Raw genomic sequence first — 20972 nt, forward strand, 5'->3', positions numbered from 1 at the left:
GTACTGGAGAGGCTCAAGTTCACAGTGACAAATACAAAATTTCAAAAATTCCAATTTTCATTCAGAAGCTCAAAAGTTTTTAATGGCCAACAAATACCGTCAGTTGTTTTCCTTGAAGTGACAGGCTCACTTCATCCATTCTCGAAAAAATGTCTGCCAAATACTAGGTCTGAGTGATCGTGGATTGTCCATCAGCTGTTCTTTCCAACAAAAATGATGTCCCATGAAAAAAGTTTACCTTGCTGCTCATTTAATCAATCACACAATGCTTTCCTCATGATAATCATCACATTTCAATGTCAGCAGACTATTAAAAATGTACAAGTAAGCTCTGAAATTTAATAAAAATAATTCTGCTGCTCCAAGGATATTTTTAAGTGCAACCAGCTCTTTTGTTTGTTTGTTTATTTAGTGAGACAACGTGGCAGGGGAGAGTGTCATGATACCTAGCACAGGGTTCCTAATTCATGCTAAGGCACTGGTTTTACCCCTGTTGCTTTTGACCTCAGCGCAAATATCAACACAGTGAAAAGGGCAAAAAACGTTGGTATTACTGTGAAAATAGTTTTGACCTCCCAGGCCCTCAGGAAGGGTCTTGGAACACCCTGTTCCCGAGTAGATCCATGGACAGGCTTTGAGAGCCGGGTGCCTGGAGTGCTGGAACTCACACTGTGAACTGGGTGTAGAATTCCCTGGGGCTGCAGGCGTCAGGTAAGGACTCTGGAATTCTGGTGGGACGTTGCTGGCCCTGCAGAGAATAGTATTAACAAAGAACCCAACAGATACAGATCGAAGGGACCTGCCCCCCACCCCCGCCTGCCACACACACACCAACTGCAGCTGCTTTCTTTGAAAACTAGAAACCCTAAAGCCAGAAGGCCCAAGGTGATTTGCTTTTCCCCCTGAAGTGGTATTGTAACAGCCTTTGTTAAGAAGAATTTGTTAAGTAGACTTTTAAATGTGCCTCTCCTGCTGGGTGCTATAAAGATGTGAAGATTCGCCAATCTGTAGCCATTCCAGTGACCCTGCTGGAATGGGTGTGGCTGAGTGGTTCTGAACTCTCTTTTCCTTGATAAAGCCATCCACCAGCCCTAACATTTGCTCATCAATTTCCTTCCTCCCCAGTGTAATTATTAGCACTTTTATGTAACTGAACCCAGCTTCGGCTGCTCACCACTTGAAAGCTGGACTCAAGAGACAAGGGTTGGCGGGAGGAAAAGCAGGTTTATCTGGAGAGTCAGCAAATAAAGGAGATGGTGGTGAGCTAGTGTTCTAAACCTTTATACCATCTCAAAAATTTCAGGCTGGTCAGGGTTTTTTTTTTTTTTTCCCATGGGAGTGGGATATGGTAAAGAAGGGAGGATTAGCATCAAGAGGTGATCGAGGACTGCAGATATCTGGGTGCCCCTGAGGGTCCGAGGAGTTTGGAAACTTCTTTGTCCTTGGTGAGGTCACACGGCACCTGTAAATCTTTAACAAAACATAGTTAATTGTTTATATGCTTTACCTTTAATCTCAGAGTGCGTTTCAAAAACTACATGATTTCTGTGTTTATGTATTATCTCAGTGCTCTAAAATTATCCTAGCATCCATGCAGGAATGGGTAAAGGCCCCTTAAACAAAAATGGAGTTAGTTATGTTAGTTCTTTTACTGTTTCACGGTTACATTTATAATGTCAGACATGGATTTGCTTACTATCCATTGAGCAATTACTATCCTTTGTGTTATGTCTCCATGTCACAGACGATGAATACAAATTAAAGTTGGACAACTAGCAAGTTTAGAACTTGGACTGGGACCTAGATCTTCCAATTCCTACAGCTAGCCTCCCTTTCCATTTTCTCTGTGGTCATCATTAATGCAGTTTTTGACCCTTTTGTCCAGAAGCTGCCAAACAGACAACAGAAGCCAGGACTGGCCCTGCCTTAGATGGCTTTCAGTGCAGGAAAGTATCAAGACAGGCTTCTTCGTAGGGTACAAATCTCTCCACCTTTTCTGCTAAGCACCTCATGCATGCAGCTGCCAATCTAACACCTCCATTTGCATGTTTAATCATCATCTCAGGCTAATGTGATCAAGCAGACTTTTTGACCTTCATCCCTGCCTCCTCTAGTCTTCTCATCTCTCGCTCTCTTTTTGAGACAGAGTTTGGCTCTGTCGCCCAGGCTGGAGTGCAGGGGCGCCATTTTGGCTCACAGCAACCTCTGCCTCCTGGGCTCAAGCCATCCTCCCAACGCAGCCTCCTGAGTAGCTGGCTCTTCCCATCTCTTTAAAAAACGATTCATTCAATTGTTCAGAACAAAACCCTAGAGTCATATTTAATTCCTCCCTTCCTCTTGCACTTCTAAGCCAATCATTCAGCTCTACTTTGAAAATGTTTCTTTACTCATCCACTGCACCAAGCCACCATCACCTCGAGGCAGGAATATTCAATGGCCTCATAAGTGGTCTCCCTATTTATGTTATATTCAATGCATGTCTTTTCTTACTCAAAATTCTAGAAAGACCTCTCTTCACCATCCATGATTGTTTCCCACCTTCCTCGCTGTGATCCCATCGTTGACCACTCAAGACTATGTTCCAGCCTACTTTCTGCTCCTTGAACAACATCCTGAGCGTGATTCCCACTTTTGTGACTTCGCATGAGTCCCCTGTCTGCCTGGACACTCTGCCCCCAACCTTGAAGTGCTGACCCTTCCCTGCCACTCAGTTGAAAGTCAAATTCCATTTCCTTGTGAGGGCTTCCCTGAATACCCACTTTTAATTAACTCTCTGCCTCCTCCCCTCACTTCTGTTTTACCCCCTCTTTCAGTTCCTTCCCATCTTAGTTTCACAAGAGCCAGGGCTGTTTCTGACTTCTTTCCCTGTCAGACCTCCTCAGGTAGGACAGGTCCTCTGCCTCACCGACTTCAATCAGTATTTGCTAAGTAAACAGAGCACAAGAGGATCATGTTGTCACCAAAAAGCAGCTCTGCCTCCAATGGCACAAGGATTGTTGGAACCTCATCCTTCCTTCAAGTTCTGGTTCAAAAAATTCCATGCTATCCCTCAAACAGCCTTGCCCAAGTGCCTGTTTTATTTGCCTGTGTTGTCTGTTATTTCTTCCCCACTGTCCTCATTTGCCATGTGGCTCAGTGGCGGCTGGAGACCTCCATGCTGGCCCCTGGGAGCAGCTGCTAAGACTTGGTGCCTCAGGACACCTTGGCACCTGTGGACATCGACCACCAGGCTTCTCCTCTGTTCGTGTCTCTGCAAGAATGAGAACCTGCCCCATACCATTTGTGTTGTGTAGGCCTCAGGAGGCATGGACTCACACACCCAGCTTCCTGTAAGCCCTCTGGTGCATCGCAGTGTTCACCCCCAGCTGTCTATTACGGCCACCACCCAGGGCCTCTGGTGCAGGCTCCTTAGAGAGAGGTCAGGAAACTGCTGAAGTGGTACATGCCAGCAAGTCTCAGGGGAAGAGAGGACTTCCCTCCTTAGTAAAGAACCCGTGGAGGTCAGGAAGACACTCCAGACTCAAAGCCGAATTTGAAAGTTAAGCTGACGGCCCAACTAGGGCAGATTGGAGGAGCCAGGTGGAAAGAGGATGTGGGAGATTCAGGAAAGAGGTGGAAGGAGAAGCCTGGAAGGGTGGCCCCGCTCCTGGAGCATGGCCAGCAGCGCTTCATCAGGACCTTGACCTTCACCCACTGGCAGGAGCGTGTTCCTCACATGACTTGTAGGATCACCAGGGAAACACACAAATGGAAGAATTAAAAAATACCTGCTAGGAGCCCCCACGCTCCCCACAACTCATCACAGAGCAAACTCCTTGGCTACTTCTTTTCTTGGGCTGTCTTTTCATTTGGCCTGTTTGCCTGCCTGGACTTTGGGGTCTTTGTTCCCAGCATCCAAACTTCCTACCAGCGACTTTCCATCATGAGCTCCCTTCCAGTCTTCTGGAAATTGTCAGATGTGCCTGGATTTGTAGGGCCTGCACAAGATATGTTGTCAATCTGGGATTTTTGCAGTTCACACTCCAATGTGCAACAGCAACCAAATGGAGATGGAGGACGTGAAGATGAGCTACCGGAGATGCTGATGAAACGTGTATGAGGACGGCAATGCTATCTGTGTCCTGCCTGTGGAATTGACCAGATACTGCAGCTTCCTTTTGCTTCCCAAGGCCCGGATTGACCGGAAAATTGATATGCTTTGCTCTATACTCCATCTCCCATTGACCATGGGGTGAAAGCACCCTTTCTCAGTCAGCCTCACTGCTTCCCCACAGATGGAGGGATTTCCTGCAGGACCATGGGCCCTGGGCCTTCCTTTCCTACTGTCTCTTGAAAGCCTCCTTTGTGCTGTGTTGGCTCAGCTCTGGCTCAGATGTGCTGCCTGACTCAGCTCTTTGGGTAACTTTCGTTCTGTCTCAGGTGACTCCTTAAGATTCACACAGGGCTGTGTCCCGGGCTGGGCTGGAGTTGACATTCAGGGAGGAGACCACTGTTCTGGAACAGAGCAGCGATTGGTTTAATTGAAATCTGATAGATCATCATGTGAAAAGCTGGCATGTAAGCATGCTCCCCGAAGCCTGCAGGGCCCTGCACGGCCTCTTGCCTGGTCATCACATACAGGCGGTCCTCTTGCATGGTTGGGGGCCTCACCTGCACCATGGGCCCCCAAGCCAAACAATGGGATTGTACGGAGACCGTCCTGGGCAGGTCCCCACATCAGGTCTTGCAGTTTGCAGCAGGTAGCCCTGGGCTATCCTGCCATGCAAGAGCTGCCTTCTCAGCACAATGGAGTTCTGCGGCTGCCTCGGCTGCAGAGGTCAGCTCCGGAGCCTTGCTGAGCACCTCCATGGATGCATTTCGCAAAGGGCCAAGTAAGAGGCATTAACGTGGCCTGACAGCAAGTGAGATTAAACCAGGATTAAATGATCAGCCCTAAACCAATGCAGACCAGTAATAGGTCTCATGATAAAAGCAGCCAAATACTAAAATAAAAAAAATCTATTCTTGGACTTGTTACTTTCCTGGGAAGAGGGTTATTTCTTGTGAAATATGCAGGGATTAGAACTTTCCCCAACAGCTCACAGTGAGCTCACTCACTGCCCTGCCTGTGCTGGGGGGTGGTGGGTGGTGAGAGGTGCAAGTGAAGGGCCTGGACAGAGGCAGAGGGAGGAGAGGGGATGGGGGGATGGGGGAGGGAGAATGGGGGATTTACTCTGGGAGAGCTTCAGTTGTATGATCCACTGACCTTTCAAACCTGATGCTTGATGTTTTGAAAAAAATGACAGAAAATATGGGCCGGGCGCTGTGGCTCACGCCTGTAATCCCAGCACTTTGGGAGGCTAAGGCAGGCGGATCACGAGGTCAGGAGTTCAAGACCAGCTGGCCAACATAGTGAAAGCCCGTTTCTACTAAAAATACAAAAATTAGCCAGGTGTGGTGGCCCATCTCTCTAATCCCAGCTACTTGGGAGGCTGAGGCAGGAGAATTGCTTGAATCTAGGAGGTAGAGATTGCAGTGAGCCGAGATGGTGCCTCTGCACTCCAGGCACTGGATGACAGAGCGGGGCTCTGTCTCAAAAAAAAAAAAAAAAAAAAAAAAAAAAGAAGTAGGAGGATGTCATTGAGGGGCTTAGCCACATGCTACAGATCTTTTTATACCAAGATGCATTTGATGATTAGCTAAGTAGGACAATTTGTTACTTTAAGCCTCTACAACCAAAGGGGCAAGATAATTATCTCCCAGAGAACAAGTTGATCTTCCTTGAAGGATAAGGAGTTTCCCAAGCAGCAGGAAGAGCTTCTGTTCCCAATTCCAGCCTTTGAAGTTTATGCTTCAGAAGCAAACCTTAGCATTTAATACAGGAAGGCGTGCACGTGCGTGTGCATGAGTTTGTCCCCACACATGTGACTCAAGCATCCCTGTGACAATGGGTTGCCTGCGGGTAAGTGTGGGATGTGTGGAGAAGGTAGAAGGGTTTAGGGCGTGGACTCAGTACCCTGATGAGATATTTAAAGCAGGCAAAGGGATTCAGCAAAATGCAGCTCCCATTTCACCATTTCTTCAGATCCTGCCTTAGTTACTTACTGCTGTGGTTTTAAACTCTGCTCTTCGAAACTGTTGAGTTCTGCAGAGGTCCTTCGAGAGGTGTGTGGGGGGGAGGGAACCCGGCCGCCTTCCTTTCCCCACCTCTGCTTTCAACTGTTTCATATGCATCATGCAAATCACAGCTTTCATGGCTCAGGTCCTTATGTGTACAATGGGCATCGTGGCAGCGTCCAGGTCAGAGGGTGACCAGAGTGACATGAATTAAGACATGAGAGGACTCCAAAGAGTGGTCAGGCCTCTGACGTCCTAAGAGCTCCATAAATAGTCACTATTATTTTGTGTCACTGGGGGATACACTTTTCATTTGTAAGATGACTTCTATGGGGCCCCACCCCGTCTCACCCGCTGCAAATACCATCCCATGGAGGGGCAGGACTTGAGCCTATGAATTTGAGGGGGACACGGTTCAGTCCAAACCTCTTGGTGTTTCTGTGTATCCATTTCTGCATGTGTAAAATGAAGAGAACAGACAGCTTCTGACCTCATCTCTAAAGGCGCAGGAAGGAGGCAGAAAGGCCCTCGCCTGAGACTGAGCAAGTCTGCCAGCGCAAGGCCGGATTTGCTGCTTCCCCACGGGGAGGCCCTCGGAAGGGTGGCAGGTGCCCACGGTGAGGAAGGGGTGGGAGTGAGGGGTGGGTGTCCGAAGAGAACTCAGTGAAGAAGGCCATTAGAGAGGAAATGAGGGAAACGGGGTGTGCGAGGCTCTGAGCTTTTTCTGCCCAGTTCGGCTGAGGACACACCACGGGTGAGTCTCTGCCGCGAGGGGAGCTTGGTAGAGAACTGGAGGCAAGAAGGGAGGAAACGAGAAGGAACCGGGAGGAGAAAGGGCTTCTGTGGGGCCGCTTGCTTTTCCCAGATTCTCCTGCCATTCCTGGCTCCAGGGAGTCCTGAAGGAATGACGGTCAGGGCGGAGAACCCTGCAGGGGAAAGAAGAGAATGGACGGACCGGAGGAGAGCCCACACACGGCTTCCTGGAGGGGAGCGGGGAGCAGGGGCTCTGAGGTTGCACGTCGCAGGCTCCAGGGAAGGAAGCTCTCCATGGGAACCTTCTTAGGAATTCCACCGAGGTGCGTCCGGCACAGACCTGAAGGCAGCCACATTTGTGGAAATGAGGTTTGACGTGCATTTCGGATCCACAGGGAAGGTGGACTCTGTTTTGGAGAATGGACCAGGAGGGGGGAAAAAAAGGACTTTAAATGCTGGCAGAACTTTGAATTCCACTCATTCATGCATTCATTCATTCATTCAGCCATCCATCCTTTCCTTATCATTCATCAAATTGGCGCGCACTAAGAGTCCACTTTGTGTCAGCGCCCTGCCTGGCCCGAGGACCTCAGGGTGGTTTCGGAAAAATTCCACCGCCAAGGAGCTCACAGGTCGTGTTTCCTGCCAGGCCCCAGACATTCTCACGTGGAGCCTGAGGAGGTTCTGTGTGAGATCTCACCCTGAGGGAAGAAACAGGCGGAGGCCCGGGGTTTGTCCAGTCACACCCCTGATGGTGAGAGACGGGCGGGGTGCGGGGGGTGCCTGACACCCACTCCCAGCTGGATGCCTGCCTCCCACCCCGCGTGTCCTTTCCCAGACCCCAAAGCTTCCTGCCTGGGGTCAGTTCTTAGGCGAAGAGGGATTAGAAGCTGTAACAGGTGTTTCTGCTAATGGGACGTGGCAGAGCAGCATTTGCGGGTTCTCTGTCATCCCGTGAGAGGTCCCAGCAGGAAGCGTGGTGTGTCTCCACTGACAGCTCCACGGAGCAGCGTTGGCTCCCTGAGAAGTCGAGGCATGAGCAGTAGTGGCCTTCCCTTTGCAAAGAGAAGGCTCGGCGGGAGAAGACCCTGGTGCCATCTTCATAGGAGGTGGAAAGGAAGCCCTATGACAGGAGAAGGAACCAGGTTTGGGGCTCAAAGTGCGGGCCACTGGGAAAAAGAGCTGCCCCGAGTTGCAAAACTCTGGATCCTATATGGATAAACTATGCCCTGAGGAAGGAATCTCAGACGCATCTTAGGAGAAAATGTTCTAGCTTGGGAAACAAACACAACAGGAAGGTGAATCCAAATATTTCAAGTGGGTTTAGAGGACTGGAGTTCTAAGCGCTGCTTTGACTGTAAGTGATCACACCCCGGGATGTGCTGAAGAAAGGAAAACGGGCCAATATCCACGAGGACTATGGGCAAGGAAAACGCGAGTGTGCGATGTGTCAAAGCGAGACATATGTGTATAGTAATAGAATCAAATAATAGATAGTAATAGAATCCAGCTGATGTATTTGGCAGGGGCCACGGCAGGATGAGACAACTCCCATCAGAATAGAAAGATATTAACACGGTAACAAAAGAGGGGCTCGAGGAAGCGCGGCTCTCTTTTTAAGATGCCAGAAAGTAGTCAGACATGCTAAGAACAAAACAAACACAAACAAAAACCGGCAAAGAAAGCTCTTCGAGAAGAGTAAGGCTAGTGATCTTTGGGAATCAAATCATTATTTCCACACGTGTCACAGAGAACACAGACATTAAAACACAAAGGAGAAACTTACAAGAAAGTAGGAGGTAGAAGTCAAAACTCAAGTAAAGAGATTTTTAACCTAGAGAAGCCGAGTTACCAAGGAAGAGAGAAGGCCAAGGCAGCTTGTCGCAGAATGTTCCGGAAGATAAGATAATGATAGACTTACATAAATAGAGACTGACCAAGATGATAGTGAGTTCTTGGTGAAATTGCTTCCAAGGATTTCATACAAGTGTATTTCATAGAAATGTACAGTAACCAGATGACCGCATTAGAATTTTAAAACTGCCGGGCGTGGTGGCTCATGCATGTAATTCCAACACTTTGGGAGGCTGAGGCGGGCAGATCACTTGAGGCCAGGAGTTCGAGACCAGCCTGACCAACATGATAAAACCCTGTCTCTGTTAAAAATACAAAAATTAGCAGGGTGTGGTGGCATGTGCCTGTAATCCCAGCCACTCGGGAGGCTGAGGCAGGAGCATCGCTTGAACCTGAGAAGTTGCAGTGAACCGAGATCGTGCCACTGTACTCCAGTCTGACTCCATCTCAAATAAAATAAAATAAAATAAAAATTTAAAACTGACTCATGCGGTTAAGTGTGTTTCCAAAGGACATAATTGGTGGGAGGCAGAGCCAGGCCTGAATTGCCACCTCTTTCTGGCACGGCCAGTGCTCTTTCTCCCACTCCCTGCCACCTCCGCAGGCCCCTGCCCGTGCTAGGCCTGGTGAAGCTGTGAATGTGCTTCTCCACTTGGGGGTGTGGGACAACGCTGGGGCCTTGAGCTGGGCTTCTGTGCTAGAAAGCCTTGCCGTCGAGCCAGGGGCTGCTGGAGCTGAGTTTTGTCTTCGATGACTTATGAAGGAAAGATGAAGCTATCAGATAATGAGCAGACGCTATGGTGCCCTGGATAAGAGCCTGGGTTCTGGCATCAGGCAAACCTAGATTTGCATTTCTACCTCTTTGATGAACTGGTTTTGTGACCTCACTAAGCCTCAATTGCTTCATCTGCTTACTCTTATTTTAATAACAATAAAAGGAGAGGAAGAATGAGGTCATGCATCAAAGCCCTTAGCACAGCGCCTGGCACATAGAAAGGGCAGGTGCACATTGCCTGTCCTCCTCAGGTAACCGGGGCAGCGGTGGCTTCGATGTGGTTCTGCCCAGTTTGGTCACTGAGGTGTGGCCAGGCTGCAATGCATGTTGAAGTAAAGGATAAAGCTGATGGCAGCTGACTTTACTAAGCCCTGGTGGAGGGGATTCTCGGAAACCCCACCGCAGAGGGTGGCACGAACTCCAGGGCTGGGGTACACACAGCACAGAGTTGTTCTGTGTCTGGGGAACTTGAGGACATCATATCAATGTCCCGCCCTCATGAACTCGTTATGAACTAGTGACTTCTCATGAACCGGCAAAAGCCAATTTGAAGCTCCAGAACAGGGAAGAAGCAACTTCCCGAGAGAAGGAAGCAGGAAGGAGAAACAGCCCCGGTGCTAGGAAAGCCGTGGTTGACTGAACCAGACTGTTGGAAGGAGAGGGAAGGCAAGCTACAGTGGTGCAGAAAGGGCTGTGGGCATCTTATCCCAAGGGAGGAGGGAGGAGGAGATCCGGCCAGCCAGGTCCAGGACGTCCCAGCCTCTGGGCCAGCAGAAACGCCAGCGCTTCTTAAATGTCACCCAGTTGAGGAGAAGGGGGTGTGGGAGCACAGCCTGTCCTAGAAAAGAACAGAAAGAGTAAAACTGGTGTTGGGGGTGAGTGGCAGAGGACACCTGGGTTGATAAGAAAGTGGGATGTAGCAGCTGGGGAAGATTTAGTGCTGGAAAAGAACAGCAAATATGTGTGTATCTTTTACAATTAAACCTCCACCCAAGAGCCGGGGGATCCAAGAAGAGACCTGAAAACATATTTGTGGAGAAGGCGTAGAGTCCTCGGAAGTGGGGTTTTAAAGATGTCCAAGTCCAGTGGGGATGGACCCTGGGTAATGGTCGGGGTGGGCGGGAAAGAGGCGCCCAAGGAGCCGTCAAACCCTAGTTGGGATCAGGAGCCAGATGCGCCTGAGGAAGCGCCTGGACCCAGGGCAGCCGGTGTGGGACGAACACCACATGAGTCTCGGGCATGTATTTTGATTCCAGCCTCCCTTACGAGGGGCAGCTCCTTCTTTTCATTCCCTGGCTTCCCTGGCTTTGAAATGGGGGTTCACCCTGAGGCTGCCCTGGGCCTGGCTGCAGGCACAGGAGGAAAGGCTTGTGAATGGCTGGTGGGCGTGTCCACGCCAGCTGAGGGCATGTTTACCTGGAAGCATATTTCTTCTCCTCAAGCCACTCACTGCACACTCAGAAAATCCCAGGACCAAAGAAAGGGTCAAAGGTTTCCACAGGCCACTGGCAAATGCAGACACTGAGCCGAGAGGAGGAGCAGGACTGGGTCTCCTGCCTGGAAGCCCTGGTTTGCCCCGCTGCCTTTTCCCTGCTTCTGAGCCCAGAGCCAGCATCTGCCAACCAGTCCACGTGCATTGGACCCTGCAAGGCTGGGCCTCGGGTGAAGGGTGGCTCCACCAGGGGCCCCGTGAGGTTACTCAGTCAGCGTGCCTGACTCCTCAAAGTATTGTCTGTGACCAGCCCCGACCAGTTCAAGGGTGGCAGGGAGAGCACCCCTGCATTGCGGCTGGACCTCAGCCCAGTAGGTGGGGGAGGCAACAGGTACACAGGCATCCCCCCGGGAGGTCGGGGCAAAGTGCTGTGGGTGCAGGAGGGCAGTCGTGGCCCACGGGAGGGCAGAGCTGCTTTAGGGGGCTGCTTGCATCTGGATGGCTTGAGACGGGTGTGGTAAGGGGGTCCTGGGAGGACAGGGTGCAGTGTGGGGAGGCCTGGAGAGGGAGGCTGGGTGGGAGGGCAGAAGGGTGGTTTGAGGAGGGGATCTTCCTGCCCTCAGTCCCCCTGGCCATTGCAGGCTTCACCTCCACCAGTGGCCTCCTGTGGGACCCAAATTCATTTCCACTATAGACACGGGGTCAGACTTGCTGGTAGTCCAGGTTCCTGTCTCTGGGCTCCCCTCTACGGAGCCTGTATGGGCAGGTCACTCCTGTCCTTTTCTCCCTCTTCCTTCTCTGGGGCAGCCCTGCTCTCCTCCCAGGACACAGCCCCACCCAGGGCACCCTGCAGCTGAGCTTGGTGCCGGGACCTGCTCTGGCCTGGAGGGGATGCACATCAATCCCTGCAGACGGGCTGGCTCCCACAGGACAGGTTTCCCTTGGAAAGAGCTCTTAAGAGCGGGGAGTGGCCAACCGTCCCCTGGAACTACGCCGAGGACCCTGTCGAGGGGACCGAGCCTGTGAGGTCAGTAGGAGTGGAGCGTAGGCACTGGGCTGCTGTCAGGCCAGAGGGAGGAGGCGGCTCTCCCAGGCTCACTGCTCTGCTGAGTCAAAGCCAGTGCCCTTCCTGTCTCTGCCAGCCCCATGTGTCCAATGGTAAGCGCAGAGTAGAGCAAGTGCCAGGGGGAGAGGACACCGTCTGGCCAGCCCTGTCCTCCACAGACGGCCCTATGGTCCTGCATGGCGCCCGCCTCCTTTCCTCTCTGACCACAAACTCACATCTCTCTTGCTTTCCTGGCCCCTCTTGGACCCCAGGGCCGTCGTCTCCTTGCTCGGCACCGTCCGGGTATGAAGAGCCATGGCACGGAGGCGTTGCTTCCCAAAAGCCTCTGAGCGGCCACCCACTTACTGGACGGGCCACTGGCCAGGCACCTGCAGCTGCTGGTGGGACGTGGGGTCTCAAGAGGGTAGAACTCACAATGGGAGGGAAGACTGGTCCCTTGCCTTTGTAGGGTGACTTGCAGGCTACAGGCACTTTCCCATTCGCTTCTTGCAGCAGCCCCATAGCAGGAAGAGGTAGGGATTCCTGACCTCCTCTACAGTGGATGCAACCAGAGCTCCTAAGCCGAGGGCCTCCTTGTCTCCAGCTCTCCCTGGAATGGGCCCTACACGGGAGCCTGAGGTGGGAGGATTGCTTGAGCCCGGGAGGCACAGGTTGCAGTGAGCCAAGATTGTGCCACTGCACTCCAGCTGGGGTGACAGAGCAAGACACTGTATCAAAAAAAAAAAAAAAAAAGGAAAAATAAAAATAAAAATAAATAGGAAATACTTAACAAAACAAAGGTCCTTTAAAAATGTTTTATCCAGTTTCTTGTATACACACACACACACACACACACACACACAATGGCCATATCATTCAGCCTTTTTCATCTTTTCATGCCCTTTTCTGCATATTGGTGTCTCTGTAACCCATATTAATATCCTAGATTTTTGTTTATACATGTATAATCCTGTTACTCTTTGTAACACATGACACATGCCAGACTGCTTAGAATAAAGCTGCCACATTTGACCTTTTCACCAGCAATGTGGAATGATAACAATTTCTTCACATCTTCTCTAGAAGTAGGTATTTTAATTAATTCAGTTTTTGCCAGCTAGATTGGGCATGAAATGATGCCTCATTATTATTTTAATTTGCACTTCCTCCTCTACTGCCGAATTTTAGCATCTTTTACTGTTTCTTGGTCATTTGAATTTGCTGTCCTGTGAACTGGCTCTTTATATCCTTGGCTTATTTTTCTATTGAATTGTTATTGTTGTAGTTTTAACAATTTTAGAGCTCTTTATATACAAAATCATTTGTGTATTTATCATTTCCCCCAAGATCCATCATTTTGCTTTATCTAGATATAGTCTTTTTTTGCTGCTCATACAAAAGTTTTAACCTTTTTTATAGGTAGTCAAATATATCTACCTTTTCTTTGAGAACTTCTGGGTTTCCAGGATTATTCAAATATACTTCTCTCTCGCCTCTCACTTTGCACATCCATCTACTTGCATTTAGTTGTTTAGGTCTAAACTTCCCCAATGGGTTTTTGTATATATGTGTGTTATAGCAATGAACAGGATCATGATAATCCCTGATCTTGTCCAGCGTTCAGGCTCATGGCAATCTTCACGCTTCAGAATATGGTCCTGAATCCGGAAATACACTGGCAGTCCTGAGCACCACCCTCAGAACCATTGCTTTATTACTGATTTTAGACGAAAGCTGCTGATATGTTTTCCTGACAACCGAGTTATGCCTTAAGTTCTGCCAATAGTAGCTGTGAAATGAAGAGGAGCTCAGGACGCGCTGAGAAGACCCACGGGAGAGGGAGAGGGACCACTTACCCCACGACAGCAGGTGGGAAGGATCACCTGGGAAATGCCGCGAACCAGGAGCGTGTCACGCACGGCAGACGCCATGCAAACCTCTGTGCAGTGAATGGAGGGCCCCGTGCATCATTTTAAACCACTGGGATTATACTCCATCTAATTTGTTTAAAATGATGGGGAATAAAACATGTAATCCACCTTATATTTCCATCCAATACGGTCCGAGTTGAAATGTTTCAGTTCTCGGATAAGTACCTCTCCCAAGACACTTATCCAGGAGGTGTTGGATAATCAGGGCAAGGGGATGGGGACAGATGAACAGGCTCCGGGTGTGGGACACAGAGCCAGGTGTGTCTTGCCAGGTTCTCAGGTGTGTCATTGATGGGTAAGAGTCTGGGGGAGGACTGCCCTTGCCAACTAGCCCAGCAAGTCTCGACAGATTGCGGGCATTGGATAAATAGCAACCCACGCCAGCCCCAGAGCCTCTCCTCACCTGAGAATGCATAAGCATCCTCTCCAGGAGAGGGAGTGGGGGGGCCTCTGCCCTATGCCCAGGGAACCCCCTGGCGTGACTTCAGGTTGTTGTAGCCCAAGAATCACACCGTTGATTGGACAGGAATCTAGATTAGAACAAGCTCTCCACCTTCCGAGTCCTCACCCTGTGATGATTTCCTGTGGAATTATGAGCCTCTGTCAAGCGTGTTCCACACACGTGGACCATGTGGGGGGCCCCAGAGTGCAGTGGACAGCAAGGTCGATACTGTCCATGGCATCAGTGAAATCAGGTGTTTCTCCACTCAGCTGCAGCCCTGAGAACTTAGAATTGCCACCCGGGTCTGCAGTGAGGATACTTCTGCTTTGGCCAGGAAGCAGCCTGGCATGGCACCCAGCAGAGAGCTGGCGCAGGCCGGGGGTGCAGGAGCTCTGCGGCGGCTTCTGCCTACTGAGTGCCTGCTCTCGAGCGGTGCTGGGAGGAGGCTCTCCTGCAGGGCTTTCACCCTCTCAAGGCTCCTATGAGGCAGGCGCTAGTACCATCTTCTTCACCAGAGAGGCATGCAGTGTTTGGGGGTGAAGCAGCTCACCCAGGCCACACAGGTAGCAAAGTGCAGAAGCCAGGAGCTAACCCCCAGTGATCTGACCACACGCTGTTGGGAAGATGTGCGGTGTGTAGGGGAGGTGCGTGGTGTGTAGGGGAGGTGCGTGGTGTGTAGGGGAGGTGCGTGGTGTGTAGGGGAGGTACGTGGTGTGTAGAGGAGGTGCGTGGTGTGTAGGGGAGGTGCGTGGTGTGTGGGGGAGGTGCATGGTGTGTAGGGGAGGTGCGTGGTGTGTAGGGGAGGTATGTGGTGTGTAGGGGAGGTGTGCTGTGTGCAGGGGAGGTGTGTGGTGTCTAGGAGTACCCAGGAAAGGGGGCTCGGAGCTGATTGCCTGTGAAGCCAGCACAATCGCTCACCATTTCTATTTCTCATTGCTGAGGATAATCGCAAGGGAGATGAGCTTTGTGAAGCTGGGTCCCCGGTGTTCTCTTCCACAGATCACACCCTCCACACAGGCCCTTCTCATTTCCCTGGGGCTGCCCTGTCCCCAGAGAAGGTCAGGGCCGTGCCAACGTGCCAACACTGTGGAGACAGTATAGGTGCCAGGTGAGATCAGTTTCTGCAAACACAGGAGTGTGAGGAGTTTCTGCGCCGGCTGAGGTTCCAAGGCCTGTTTGACTGGTTTCTCCACTCTGAGGAGCCAAAGTGTAGTGGAAGTGCCAGAGTGTGTTTTGTTCCTGGGGTCAGTCTGGTGTGAAAGTTAGAGTTGGCCTCGTCTGAACAGAAGGACAGCCACTCTACACCCTGCATATCTCCTCCCAACACACACACACACGCATACACACTTACATACACATGCAAACTTGTGCTCACATGTACACACAAACCCACACCTACACACACATGCACACACAAATACACATATACATACACACACAAAAACACGTGCACACAGCGAATGCACAAGGCAGTCCCATGACTGATGGTAACTCTCTCCTTCCTGCCTCTGGGGACTTGTCCAGCCACCTTGGAGAGGTTTTCATCCTTCCCATTGTAAGTTGCAGATGTCTTCAGTTCTCCTTAGCGAAGGAGACTTCCTTTCTCCTCCAAAGTGGCAGGGAGAGTTGGCGTCTCCATGAGGGGCTCAGCTGAGAGGCGTGGGAGAGGGGAGGAGAGCCCACCTCCAGCACTCAATCACAAAGGCACAGACCCCCTCACTTCCCTCTTCTGTGCTGATCACGACCTTGTCTTTCTCACCTGGTCCCCGGCTCCTTCTCTGCAAACCTCAGCCTGTTCCTCTGCTGCAGTTCTTCCCAGCCTTCTGCACCTCCCTGAGGCCCCTCACACACAGCTCCAGGGGCAGCCACTACATTAGGGCTGGCTGGGGCATCTTCCTTCCTCTCACTGCTCTGCTGGGTTTGCTTCTCACATGGCCCCTGGGTCGGGGGAGCTCAGCTGTGGGACGTGGAGCCAGTGGCTGGGCACCCCAGCTCCAGGCGCCTCATGGGGTGGAGGACGGATGATGCCCGTGGCCCTTGCATCACACAGGGATACACACAGAAGGCATCGCATGGGAATGCACCTTAGCTAGAAAGAAGGCATTTCTCCCTCCTCAAAGCCAGGCTCTGCACCCAGCTGCTGTGCTAAACCAGCCAGGGCAGAGGGGCTTGACCAAGCTTGCCTAGGTTTGACAACAAATGCCATCTCGTCCCTCTTTGGGAGCCCCCATTTGGGCTGTGCCAGGCCATCTGTGGTACAGGTCACTTGTCCATGGCTGTCCGTGGTGTCCCTGGTGCAGACCCCAGAGGAGGGGGATGGAAACTTCACCCACGGAGTCTGAGCCAAGGCAGCTGATGGCTCGCATACTGTGGCGGGAGGCTGAGGAGAGGATGAAAAAAAACGATCTCAGTGCTTGTACATGCCCTGAAAAGAGAATGTGTTAGGGAGGAAGCGACCCCGGATGGGGAAACACCCAGTGGGAAGCCAGGGACTTTCCCTATGGGACACTGCCTCTCCCCATCCAGAAAATGTACATCGCGAGAAGAGTGACCATCGCCTCGTCTCGTGATGAGACAGCCTGAGGCTTTTTCTAAACAGCTGCTTCTGCTCTGCATGGAACTGCCTCTGTTTGGAGCTGACACTGGAAAGTCAGCTAATGCTCTGAGCCTTGGCATGTTGGACTTAACTAAACCTCGAGGCAGATGAATTTAATTTTTCAGTTCAATCAAAAGACATATAATCACAAAATCGTGAGATTCCCCTTCAAGTGGATGTTTTTCCCCAGTGTTGGTTGACATCAAACATGAACCAGCTTGTTATTGACCATGAGGTTTATCATAGAATAATAACACCTGCTGCTGGCTCTGTACCTAATAACCTGATCCTACACACTCCAATCAGATACGGTGGGTGCATCGTCCTAGTTTATAGATGCGGATATTGAGACACACATTTCCACATCACTGACAAAACTGGAACCGGGAGCTCAAGGCTCCTAATATTGCTTGCAAAGTAGTATTTAATACCCGTGGAAAATGACATGAAATAATTATTAAACATTTGGATTTTAATCACAGGTCCCAACAACAAGATGAGAAGGAAAGGAAATTTCAAATATAGATTTAAATCTTCAGGTATTCTTTAAGGAAATAAAACAAGGAGCTGGGCTGAATCCAGCTATTAAGAGTCCCGCCCTCCCTGGGCCCCTCACCAGGCAGGATGCTTCTCTGTTCTCCTGGCTGGACCCATGTTCTCCATTCCAAACCGGTTATCAATTTCATTGAGAAATTTGTTGCTCAATATTTATTGAGGTCTCTGTATTATTCCACCACTGAGGTGAGCTAGAAAATCTTCAAGATAGCTTTATAAAATGAGTTAGACAACTGGGACACTCCTCTCTGCATCTCTTTCTCTATGCTGGGTGCCCCTGAACTCCGGTGGGGTGACCCCCTTGCTTGCCTCTCCCTGCTGACCGTGACCTTCTCTTTTTCACCTGGTCCCCGGAGCTCCCTCTCCGCAAACCTCAGCCTCTCTCTCTGCTGCGGTTCTTCCCAGCACTTCACACCTCCCTCTGGCCCCTTGCGCACAGCTCAGGGAGCAGCTGCCACACCAGGGCTGGCTGGGGCATCTTCCCTCCTCTCACTGCTCTGCCTGGTTTGCCCCTTGCGTGGCCCTGGGGGACCGAGCTGTGGGTCATGGGGTGAGTGGTTGGGCACCCCAGCCTCCGGCTTCCCTTGGGGAATGTGTGCAGCACCAAGGGGCTGGGAGGTGTTTGTCTGGCTGCACTTTAGGGAAGGAGAGGGTACCTGGTCTATTTCATGGGTTGAACAGGAGGGAGGTGGAATGTATAAACTTTCTCAGGGGAATAAAGGAGTTTGTTCCTTAGGTACGGGCAGGGGTTGGGGAGAAGAATGAGAATCTGTGGAGATTAGAGGAGACTTGCTTGAAAAAGGCATCTTGGGGACTCCAAGGCAAATGTCCCCTCACAACTGTAGGTCACATCAGTGGAAGGACTTGGGGATGGTCCCCCAAAAGCTTAGCTGTTGCTCTAAAAGTTTCTCAAGGCAAGTGGCCCTGGGGGTTTCCTTCCAGAGAACAGATCAGACTGAGAGCCCCAGTAGGTTCCCAGATGGGTTTTTGTGCTTAGGGCTGATGCTTAGTAAAACCACAAGGAAGGCCAAGTTTGATGGCAGCCACCTGTTCTGCATCCTCCTGCCCCTCTGCCTGCACCTTTGGGGTATGCTGGGCACTGAGACCTCCCGTGTCTCACCACAGCAAAACTCCAGCTGTAGCTGTTTGACGCCCTGTGGATGGAACGCCTGCCACTCAGCTCCCAGGGTGTCTGCACAGGGAACCTTGGACTTGGGGATGGAACTGAATTGTAGGAATCCCTGAGCTAGAAGGGAGTATTCTGGGGAGACAAAAAGTCTTTCCCTGGCCTCTGCAACCGCACATCACATGTTCACTTGATACACAACATCTCAGCAAGGGCTATGGCTCTGAAGGCAGCCCTGGTGCCTTGCTTCCTCGAAGTTAAAGGCAGTGAGCCCCATCCTCTGTCTCTAGACCCTGGACTGGGAATCTCATGATGCCCGCAATTGTGCCCTGGCAGAATCAACGCTACCACCCACTTCCCTTCCACAAGCCCCAGCCTCAGGGCAAGAGCTAGGCAGTAGCGCTGGAGAGAGGGGTACGGAAACAGCAAACACTGGGGCCCGCTGTGCCCCTGAGGGAGCCTCTTCAAGCCACCTCCCTGTCCAGTCTCTGTCTTTGTGAAGTTGGAGAAGCTGTCTTGAACCCCTTGGCTTGGTCAGGATCTCCGAGAATCAGCTGCAGGGGAAACTATCCCCTGGGCAGAATGTTCCTGGAGGGAGGGGGTTGCTATCAAGGCCAGGAGGGGTTGGCAGGCTAGCCATCCCATACCCCCATACCCCGACCCCACCGCAGTTCCCACCTGGAGCCCGACAGCCCTCCCACTCCCATTCCTGCATTTCCTGTCTGCAGTGGATCTGTCCCTCCCTGGGAGGAGGCTCTCACCCCAGGGCATTTGGAGGGTGGGGAGCCTTCCTCCTCCCTTTGTTCCGATTGCAGAAAAGGAGGGGGTTCCCATGCCAAGTCAGAGCTGCCTGGGACAGACGCTGCCCGGATCCCTGTGGCTGCCTGAGCTCTGGACCAGGAGCTCTGAGAGCAGCAGGTTGAGGGCCGGTGGGCAGCAACTCGGAGGCCCCGCCAGGTGCAGGGGACGCAGGCATGGCCGGTGAGCTGACTCCTGAGCAGGAGGCCGAGTACAAAGCCGCCTTCTCCAGGTTTGACACGAATGGAGACGGCTTCATCAGTGCCCAGGAGCTGGGCCCGGTGATGCGGGCCCTGGGCAGGAATCTCTCGGATGCCGAGCTAAAGAAACTCATCTCCCAGGTTGATAGCGACGGCGACGGCGAAATCAGCTTCCAGGAGTTCTTGGCGGCGGCGAAGAAGGCCAACGCCGGCCGGGAGGACCTGCAGGTCGCCTTCCGCGCCTTCGACCAGGACGGCGATGGCCACATCACCGTGGACGAGCTCAAGCAGGCCATGGCGGGGCTGGGGCAGCCGCTGCCGCAGGAGGAGCTGGATGCCATGATCCGCGAGGCCGACGTGGACCAGGACGGGCGGGTGAACTACGAGGAGTTCGCGAGGATGCTCACCCAGGAGTGAGGCTCCCCGCCTGTGTCCCCCCGCTGCGCTCTGAGCCTTCAGGGCCGCCGCCCGCTGCTGCTTTTGTGCTGGGACTCTCCAGGGAAACCTGGTCGGTGGATGGGAAACTGCCTCCCCCGGGAGGAAGGCTTTGCGCTCCAGGGCCTGGATGCGGCGCCCTCGGCCGCCTGCGAGCCCCTCTCTGCCTGCAGACCTTGGGCAGAAGGTGGCCTCCTTGGGCCTGGTCCCCCTTTGCCCTGCAGTGGAATGGGGTTCCCCAGCTCGGGCCTGCCCTGAGGGTCCCTCAGCCCCGCATTGATCTAAATAAAGGACTGCCGAGTCCCATGTGTGCCTGGTGTTTGTGGGCCGGCGGCCTCCGGGGGCCCCCACCAGCTTCCAGGGTTCCTTCCAGCCCACCCCTCTCCCAGCCCACCCCTCTCACCTGCGGTGTGAAAACCGCCTGGAGCAGGCCCCAGGGGCACCTCCTGCCACCCCTGAGGCAAAGTAGAGGGCAGGTGGGCAGAGGATGTGTGAGGATGGTGCTGGGCGGTGTCTCTGGCTCCAGGCTCCGCCTGAGCTGCTGGTGAGGACCTGGGCACGTGTCCTGCACAAACAGGAGCACGGACAGAGGGAGCCCAGCTGCCAGCCTCTGCACGCAGCCTGCCTCTCTTGGGCTGCAAATAAAATACGTGTATGTCTGTGTGTGCATCTGTGTGTGCGTGTTTGTGTGTCTGTATGTGTGTCTCTGTATGTGTGCATCTGTGTCTTTGTATGTGTGTGTGTCTGTGTGTGCTTGTGTGCATCTGCATGTGTATCTGTGTGTGTCTGTGTGTGTGTCTGAGTGTGTCTCTGTGGCTATGTCTGCGTGTGGCTTTGTGTATCTGTGTGTGTATGTGTCTCTGTGTCTATGTGTCTGCGTGTATCTGTGTGTGTCTGTGTGTGTATGTGTCTCTGTGTCTATGTGTCTGTGTGT

The 20972-nt window shown here is 52.0% G+C and overlaps 1 protein-coding gene across 1 annotated transcript; it reads left to right on the forward strand.

Annotated features, from left to right (window-relative positions):
• The first annotated feature begins 19453 nt into the window (after nucleotides 1–19453).
• CALML5 (calmodulin-like 5) lies at nucleotides 19454–20275 on the forward strand. Its single transcript, XM_011974929.1, has one exon. The coding sequence runs from the start codon at nucleotides 19580–19582 to the stop codon at nucleotides 20018–20020; it is 441 nt and encodes a 146-aa protein (XP_011830319.1). The 5' UTR covers nucleotides 19454–19579; the 3' UTR covers nucleotides 20021–20275.
• Nucleotides 20276–20972: the final 697 nt, after the last annotated feature.

The sequence above is a fragment of the Mandrillus leucophaeus genome, unplaced genomic scaffold (genome assembly GCF_000951045.1).
Source record: "Mandrillus leucophaeus isolate KB7577 unplaced genomic scaffold, Mleu.le_1.0 Scaffold15, whole genome shotgun sequence".
Taxonomy (NCBI): Eukaryota; Metazoa; Chordata; class Mammalia; order Primates; family Cercopithecidae; genus Mandrillus; species Mandrillus leucophaeus.